The 9689-nt window shown below is 35.1% G+C and overlaps 1 protein-coding gene across 2 annotated transcripts in view; it reads left to right on the top strand.

Moving 5' to 3' along the window:
• Window positions 1–6564, top strand: part of LOC128687386 (adenylate kinase isoenzyme 5) — an 88048-nt gene extending 81484 nt beyond the window's left edge. The window contains exons 10-12 of one of the 2 annotated variants that reach the window (XM_070092681.1): window positions 553–735; window positions 1374–1465; window positions 2946–6564. In XM_070092681.1, the coding sequence (XP_069948782.1) occupies window positions 553–735; window positions 1374–1465; window positions 2946–3111 (441 nt within the window). In that variant the 3' untranslated portion in view covers window positions 3112–6564. Of the gene's footprint in view, window positions 1–552; window positions 736–1373; window positions 1559–2945 lie in introns of both variants that reach the window. The other variant, XM_053774844.2, reaches the window with a different exon arrangement.
• The last annotated feature ends 3125 nt before the right edge of the window (window positions 6565–9689 follow it).

Genomic DNA, 9689 nt, shown 5'->3' with positions numbered 1-9689 from the left:
CAGTCTGTCTTTCCTTTCGTGTGGATTTAGATATGATAAGAATTTATTCTAAAAGACATAACTATAAATATGAAAAATAACAGAATGGAAACACTTGATGTTTTTGTTTTGCTTTAAAACACACACACACACACACACACACACACACACACACACACACACACACAAGCAAGGGGGCAAGAAGCTATTACCTGACCCCTGCAACCACAAGTAGGTAAGAACATATCTTTCTGTTCTAGATTTGCATCAGTCCTTTATAGATATATGGCCCATACGAGTTAACCACTTGTTTTTAATATAACAATAATAATAATAAAGCTCTTATCATATCTGTTGCTACTGGTCAGACGACCAGCTTAACCGAAGTGCTCCATAATACTCAACCTCTCTTCAACTTTCACCTCAACCAGATCCTTCTGCTACCGATGATAAACAAAATCTTCAGTAGATCCCTCTTGATTTCTTATGCAGTCCTTAGAAAAGGTATGCACATTTCTCGCATCTGATAGAATGCAGTCAAGTATTCTGATTTTCATTAATTGCAACTTGCAGTTTCACCAGATCCCTCCGCTGTTGTTGATCGACTGCTCAGAGTTAGAACTAGGGAGGAACCTTGGCAGGAGAGAGAACCGTCTGGATGACAATGTAGCAGCAGCCAGGAGAAGACTCGCCATCTATCGCGAAGTTACGCTTCCTATGCTGAAAGCTTTTGATGAGAAGAACAGGCTCAAAATTGTGAGTGGTTTGTTGAGTTTGAAAAAATAATGTGTTTTGTCAAGCTAGGCTAATGAGTGAGTTTTATTAGGCATTAGGTTAGGAGTCGTGATAATCCTGAGGACGTAATATAGCTTTAATTTTGCAATACTGTTTTGACATCACCTAACCATAAGACAAGGACACATATGTTAATAGGATGATGCTTTACCCCATTATCAAATACCATTCTTATAATAATAATTTTTGTAATCATTTAATGGCACAGTGAGGTATAATGAAACATAACTACAACCTATTTGTGGCTTCGGGAATCGATTCGTGGAGTCTCCCAACATCTCACGAATAGCCACACTCTTAATGGACGAGGGCCTTATTGTACCTTCTTTAGAAACTGTATGAAGTCTGCTTTTACTGCTTCATATTGATCGTTCCACTTCTTAACTCTTTTTTTTCTGGTAATGGTGATTTGCATGATTAATATTTTGTATTTAGTATTCGCAAACTAAAATGATACCTGGAACTGAAATTTCGCTGAAGTACGGGCTGGAGTTTTAGGACAGAATACATTTATTTCGACTTGCAGGAGGCCTGGCAGCTTCGATTTACTTCGACAGATTACTGGTGATACATAGCAACCTTTTCCTTCGTGTCCACAGATTGATGGTGACGCAGACTGGGAGCAGGTGGAGAGGGAAGTGAAAAGAGCCATCTATGTGGAAACTCAGACGCTAGCTCGCCGCACCCACAGGTCCGCCACACACACACCCACACCTTCCCTGAGGGAAACCTCCTCACCGAGACCTGCCAGTCCTTGTCTTTCTGCTGCCACTCACAGCACCAGGTTCACGCACCACCGTGTTGTTCCTCTCTCACCCGGCGCATGATCTTCGCTCACTCACTTGCAATATCACCCACGCTCATACCTTAACTACCTAGCTGATCCCACTCATCCATTTCCATGCTGTCTTGAGAATTCCCATGTTGATTTGACTTAAACATTCCCATAAGTTTTCATCCATTCCCATGTTGTCTCACCCACACTTTTCACCACTAACCTGCAAATTCGAGATGAGGCTAGACGACGTTTCGGTCCGTCCAGGGAACCAGGATCAACATTAGGTTGAAAGTCCAGGACGAATTGAAACATCATTTACTTTCACCTCCGTTTTGTGGGTTATTTGTGAATTATTCCAATCATAGCATTTTTTATTTGTATTTGTTGATTAAGTTACGAGCTGTTCCAATCACATTATTGTGTTTGTGGGTTAGTTGTTAATTGTTCCAGCCACTGTATCGTATATGTAGAATAGTTGAAAATTATTCCAGCCACGCTCTTGTGTTTGTGCGTTAGTTGTAAATTGTTCCAACCACCGTACTGCGATGTTTTCCCCACGTGCATCTACTAACCACTTTCTCACTATCCTGTTCATTCGTGTTACTTATTTACACCACATCCACTTATTCACACCTGTATCGATGTTAGCGCTGTCATGCTCACCTTAAAGCCATGATCAGCCGTTGCAAGTGCTGTTTGCATCCATATAAACCCATTTGATGTTGCAAATCTATACCGGTGCCCACCTAGCATACCACACACTTAAATTATGCAGTCAACCATTGATACCACAACCAATAACACATGAGATATTAATGCAACCACGAACAAGTGGTATTTAAGCAATAACACACGGCTAGCCAGGGGATCGAACCCGTGTTGTTTTAGCCCACCTCGTGGGAAGCAAGTCAAAATTAACGACGCTCTAAACCACTGGACCAGTGGTCTAGTGGATTAGAGCATCAGTGATAACTTCTCTGAAGGGACTTCAGCTAAATCTCGCCACAACCATGTAAGAGGTGGTCACAGTGCTACCCTTGTTAGCTTATAGAAGTATACGTACCTAATTAGATTAATCTTATTAGGCTAGCAAGGTATAGTGGCTTGAATCCCGTCCGTTCCGTTATTATTTCCAATCTGTTTTGGAGGTTGAAATACCACCCGGGAGATGGTACACAAACAGGTAATTAGGCAGGAACAATGTGAAAAAGAGAAGTAATTTATTTCATTTTACTAGGGGACGCTGTTATTGTATATAAAATTACTTTTGAACAGTCATACCAGCCATACCTTATAAAATGAAATGTCGTATATAGTTTACAAATAATATGAGCATGTGCGTAAGTTACTTAAATGTGGTTAAGATTAACAGCACTTTTAAACTCGTTTACAGAGGTCAGTCAGATGAGGACACACCCCAGGAACACTTCAGCAGCAATGTTCTGGTTCCTCCTAGCTTTGAGCGGCACGGGGAGGGCAATACACTTTCTCATGACATAGGGAGTGTAGAAACCCTGAACACAACACCCAAGAATTCGATGAAACACAAAGCAGTCTGACAACAAAAGGTGCCCTACTTCGCTTGTCGAAGAAGGTCTGTGATAATATACTCTTCCATTAGAAACAAAGTTGACAGTGACAGTGCTTCAGTTGTTTACGAATCACAAATAAGCAAGATAGATGGCCATGTACAGTATTCATTCAGTACGTGTATTTTTTTGTTTCAACGCGTGAGTTTTAATGTCTTACAGTGCCAGTCCTATTTTGTAATTAAGGCGCCGACTGAAGTGTCTCTCTTAGTGTTAAAATTATTTTTTGTACACACTTCAGTTTGTTTTACTGTTAGTAAAACTAGCCTTCAGAGCAAATTCCTTGGCCTTACTTGGTAAAACATTATTTAAAAAAAATAATCATGATATTATCATCTTTGTAACAGTGAAATTAATGGAACTGGCGAATCTCTAAAACATTTGCTCCCCTTTCCAAGGAAAACACTAAAATCTAGTTAAGCAACATGTTGTATGCAAGATCTTTATTTTAAACCAAATCTAACACAACACCCTAATCTAACCTTGCTGAAATTTACATAATATAATATGACTTAACCTACTTAAGTTATCTAAGAATCCGCAGAACCCTTGTTTATATTTTTTCAGTGGGAGGAATGAGGGGGAGGGCGAATCTTTTAAGTGACCCAAGATATATAATAATCACGAACGCCAGCGTCAAAATTCTTTACTGTATAGTGTGCACTTTTCATTCTCTGAAGGATTATAAACACATGGTTGGACAAAGTTCATTCAGATCTAAAACTGATGTTCCGTGATTTAGGAAACTTAACGTGTCCAGAGGTATACACTCCGTAACATTTTCATCATGATTTAATTAAAACGACGTAGTTTTTATAATGTATCTCATAGCAATATACTTCTATCATGCTGCCTTTACTTGACGGTACTGATGATATATATAGTTTCAGAAATAAATACCATAAACATGTAAAATATTGACAATATTTTTACGTTTATTATGCCGAGTCGAATAATGTATTTTAAAGAATGGATTCAATTCATATTTCAGCAATTTTCAAAATTCATTAGTAAGATATTATTGTATAGCTTTAGATAGAAGTATAGTAGCATGAAAATATCAATACAGCAATACACTCTTAATTTTATTGAATAAAACAGTGATGAAAGATTTATTAAAATTTATGTGAAGTGAATATTATACGAAGTCATTACTGAAAAAATTGGAGACCTTTATAGCATCCTTGACAAGTCACTTTGAAGAGGCATTCTGTTTACAATGAAGCACTGACTTACCAAGAAACAGCTAAAAACATCAAATGTCATCATTTTCCTTAAAATAATAACAAGCTGGAGAACAAATAAATATTCTGAAGGAAAATAGGCGTGAGCAGCCTATTCTCTTTGTTATTAGGACCTTCCAGATTTTGTATAATTCTAAATAGGTAGGTAAGGTTTGTCAGGAAACAGGACAAGTGTTTCCCGGCTTGGGTCTTATTCATGACGACCGCAGCTGGAGCTTTTGGTCATCTGATCGAAGCCCTCCGATGGCTTACCGGGTCACCCCTTTAAAAATTATGGTTATGGTCATAACCATTAGGACTGTATAATGATTCTGAAGAATACTATAAATCTTCCGCCAAAAATTGCTATTACACTCTCGAAAGTCATGCTTATAAGCCATGATTTTTTCTGAAGAAATTATATGTTAAAACTATACCACAGAAAGCAGAATGCGGAAAGGAGCCACAAACGGAGTCAAAATAACAATAGAGGGGTCCTGAAAACTAGTTATTTAGAAGATATAACTGATGGATTGTAGTCCTGCACGAAAAACAACTATTTATAAGCCAAAAATAAATGTATTAATCTTAAATAACTTGCTCCATAAGGATGGGTTAGATGCAAAACAAAATTTGTATAGGAAGTGTCTTGGGTAACCTGTGCTTGTGTGGAATGTTCCTTCAGTGACTTTGTATCATTAATACCATGAAATAGTATCTGATTATTCAGTTGTGGCGTTTTGTCACAGGACAAAACGCCACAACTGAATTAATTATTTAAAAATTCAGAATAAACTATAAACATACCAAAAGGTAGCCGGTAAGAAAACCCGGAGATGATACAAATTTCAGGATAATTCTATGTTGATGTCTACAGCTCCATTGTTTTGGTAAATAAAATTATACTAGTGTGACACAAATAAGACCAGTGTAATTATTAGTAGGAAAATGACTTTCTCTGCGTCAATATTAGCCTTATAAAGAATTAGAACAGTACCGCAAATCGACTTAATGTATGACATATACTGTAGAACCTTACTAAATTATTAGATATTTTTCAATATTATTATTCAAGACCTCGAGGTTACTTTATATATATAATTACAGTATTTCACATTTTTTTTTTTTTGCTTGGTAGCCAGGAAAGTGACCTGGGACAAATGCCTCATAGCCTATTTGCCTTTCTTTTTTACATATTACTGTGTAATGATAAGAAAACCGCTATTAACAAAGATTTTGACCCACTATAACTGATATGCCACAATATTGGATCTAAATCTTTTCACGTTATAGTGAAATGATAAAGATTACCCAGTAAATAATGACTATTGGCCATAAGAAACCAGCATTAAAAATAATAATCACGTTAATAATAATTATGATAATTAAGTGTAAGTTCTTATACGAATAATTATGTACATTAGTAGATGACTGACAGTGCAGTTCCCTGCCACAGAGTTCGTGACTAGTTAACCACCCTAAGTTGGTGCTAATTTCGGTTGTATTTTTTTCCTAGCAAACTAATTGGTTGTTTAACTGAATAAAAAGCCTATCGACTACATGAGGGTCATTAAGGATGCATGTACTATAATTACCACCAGTGTATATGTGTCTATGTATATTTACTGAGACATGTACCTCCCGGTGCAAATATTTTGACGCAAGTCAAATATTTCATTTTTTTTTTTATATTGTTCGACTGATGAACAGAGTTTGGGGTGTTTCATGATTTTTTTTTTACTGTAACTACTTTATTTAATGTTCTGACATAAAAGAATATTAATAATTAAGATTCTTCGTGTGTTACATGACTAAGAATAGTATTCAGCATAAGTTTACAATCAACATTCAAACCATAGTTTGAACTCCACCCCATGTCCATTGTGCCCAATTGTCATGACAGCCCCATTCATCCCTCCACTTTGCCATGCCATGATGTGCTTAGAGCTTGGGTGCTTTGAAGAGGAAATACTAAGTTATAAAGAAAACATTTCTCAGAGTAGACATTAAGGCTCTAGTGTTAGTTTTAAAGTAAATTTTTGAGCTCTGTCTCTAGATTTAAATGATCAAATTGGTATTAACATTACTACTATATTAGAATAAATAATTTCATATAAAATAATAGTTATAGTTATAGCACTATAATTCTAAAGAAATGTTGAAAATTAGGTCGTGGTGATACTTCGGACACGTTTTACAATATTACTGAATCATATATATATATATATATATATATATATATATATATATATATATATATATATATATATATATATATATATATATATATATATATATATATGTGTGTGTGTGTGTGTGTGTGTGTGTGTGTGTGTGTGTGTGTGTGTGTGTGTGTGTGTGTGTGAAGGCATCAGTAGTGTATGTCAATACCTGGTTTATTTTGTCTGTGATATTAAACATTTCATGAGAGAAGGCTTTGGTATGTAGAAATTTTAAAATGGAAGATGTATAACAATACCTATGGTACGATCCTTAAAAACATTAGCTTCTGTGATTTTCATGAAATGCATGAGAACAAAATTGTCTTCAGCTAATTTTCCACGGAGTACTCTCAGATGTAGCTGTCAGCTAGAGCAGCAGCCACACAGCAAACCCATAAATAGGAAACAAAAACGGTAATACATTTTGGTCTCTCCTTGAGCCTTATCAAGCCATAACTCACGACGCAGTGACTTGATAACGTCCTCTATATATTCATCTCCAGATTTAGGCCTACTTGTGAATCATTTCATCTACTGTATTCTTGCTTTAGTATTTGCACTTAATTGTAACGTGATAGAAGGCGAAAACTCATGTCTGTTGTGAAATTTGTTTGTAAATCATCTAAGTGTTGCAACTATATCAAACTTTGAGAAGTTTGAAACAGCTGTACGTACATGCCAGTAGCATCTCAAATATACATACATAAATTTTCGATCACAAACTCAATTTCGAGGTATTTGCATAAGATAAATGCGTAAAATCCCTCCAAAACATTATTATTACGTTGGTATTTATTTACTAGGCTATACACGATGTATTCTACATACCTGAATATATTCAGAATCATCTTAGGACACTACAAGGTACGCATTCTTCGTTTTGCTTTTAAATGGGATGTAAAACCTAATTCTAGTGTGCCAGTAGATGTTTAATCATCTCATCTGACGTGTTAGGAGACATCCTGTTTCCTGACGAATAAACCATCATAATCTATTATATTCACGTATTTTCGAAGAATTATAAAAAATATTTACATAGGAATTACGATAGTTGATATATTTATACCGAGCTGACGATATATTATTAACGACAAACTTCCTTCCGGGACTCGACCCTATCAAGCTAATACGTACTTATTTTAGAACACTGGGGATGGAACTGAGATCGCTTTTCGATCCAGTCCTAAGGCCATTATCAAGCCATCTCGTGACATGATAGTGACGCAATACGGGCCGAAACATGTACAACACATGAATATCTTCACTGATACCTAGGTGTTACACGTCTTATTCATAAACGTGTCAGAATGTATACCGTTTATGCAACAATATGGACCGAAACGTCATCTAGGTTTAAACTCCAATTTATGGGTTAGTTGTGAATTGTTCCAGTCACGGTATTGTCTTGAATAATTCCGTATGACAATCGACTGTTCGAATCATTACCACGATCCCCTATAAATTACTACATACTTGAAATTATTTCTTAAATAATAGTTTTAATGATATCAATTAAAACTTAATTCCTTTAAAAAAAACGATAATCTCTTCATAAATATTTTGATAGTTAAATGTACAAAATAAAATAGATATAGCTCTGAGTGAGGGAAAATTGATATACAGACCAGTACATAGTTGCCTAGGGAATTAATATAGAGATTTAAGTACCTTTATAATGCAGTTTATTGCAATGAAAATTTTCAACTTCAGACACATGAAATATTGTTAGTGTTGCCCATGTGTCTTATTCTTTCAGGCACATGAACTGAATCACAGTAGGTTATATCTGTACGTGCTTAATTTTGAGTAAATACATAATAAACTATTAAGTCTCGGTATCAGGCATTCCATTAATTAATTGTTTAAACGAGTATTGTATTTCAAAATCAGATAAAATCACAGGTTTAATCATAAATTGGATGTAAGTTCATCCATGCCACATCTAAATTAAGTTTAACAATGACATTGTATAAATAGATGTATTACGTATTTAATTTTCTCATAAGGGCTTATATTACTTCGAAAAATACGATACATTTTGAGTAAAAAAAATAATGCTAGATAACTGGGCATATCACATAATTTTAAATTGCTGTATATATATTATCAAACAAAAATATATATTATAAGAATGTTATGTACCATACGGCTGTAGTGTGTTACATAATTTTATACATATGAACACTGAAATAGATTTTTGTGAATTGTCCTCTGTATAACTTATGGAAATTTGACCTTACACGAATATTAAGTATACACAATCATACATAGGGTCACTTTGTCAGATAGATACTATGGAAAATTACATTTACCTGGATGAATCTCATTATATACATACAAGTAAATGGTAACAAAGATAAGTATTATTTATCAAAGTTACAGAGACAAGTAGGAATTTTTAGGACACCTAGGTCGCAAAAATGTCCCCCTTCGATACCTACCATCTATCTCTCCACAAGTTGCTCTAGACCTATATTAATTGCAAATGAAATGTACATACACACCAGGGATTCTGGTAAAACTATTATAATTTTTGTGGACTGTATATTAAATTTAATAAATGATTACATATACACATTTATATAACAGAAGGAGAATTTATAATCATAACACTCACCAATTAGTCTGGAGATTACTGTGTATAATACTCAAAAACTTCCCTCTAACTAAATTTATGATGATAATACTGGCCAGAATTCCAAACATAATTTAGATAGCTTATCTGAGGTTCCTGGAGCTCTCCTGTGCATCGATTTAATGCTCAAATTATGCAGGAATGCACATCCAACAATTTCGGCTCCTATTTGAGAGGTGTAAGCCCAATATAACCGCTAGAGCGACGAAAATTCTTCTTATTTTCACTAACGTTTTCTTGGCTCATTCAAAAACATGGCGACTCTCTGCTCGTCAGCGCAGGCGCCGAGCTTCCCATTTTTTATAATAAAATTTTTATTAAATACAATATATTTTATTAATTTACATACAAATACACTATTTTCGGAAAATATACTATATATTTTCCACAGATACATAAATCAGATACAGGCACAGAAAGTTTGATATAGGGACAAAAATAAAGACACATGCGTAGAAAGCTAGATGC

The sequence above is a fragment of the Cherax quadricarinatus genome, chromosome 40 (genome assembly GCF_038502225.1).
Source record: "Cherax quadricarinatus isolate ZL_2023a chromosome 40, ASM3850222v1, whole genome shotgun sequence".
In the NCBI taxonomy this organism is placed as follows: Eukaryota; Metazoa; Arthropoda; class Malacostraca; order Decapoda; family Parastacidae; genus Cherax; species Cherax quadricarinatus.
This window is presented reverse-complemented; position numbering and strand designations above follow the sequence as displayed.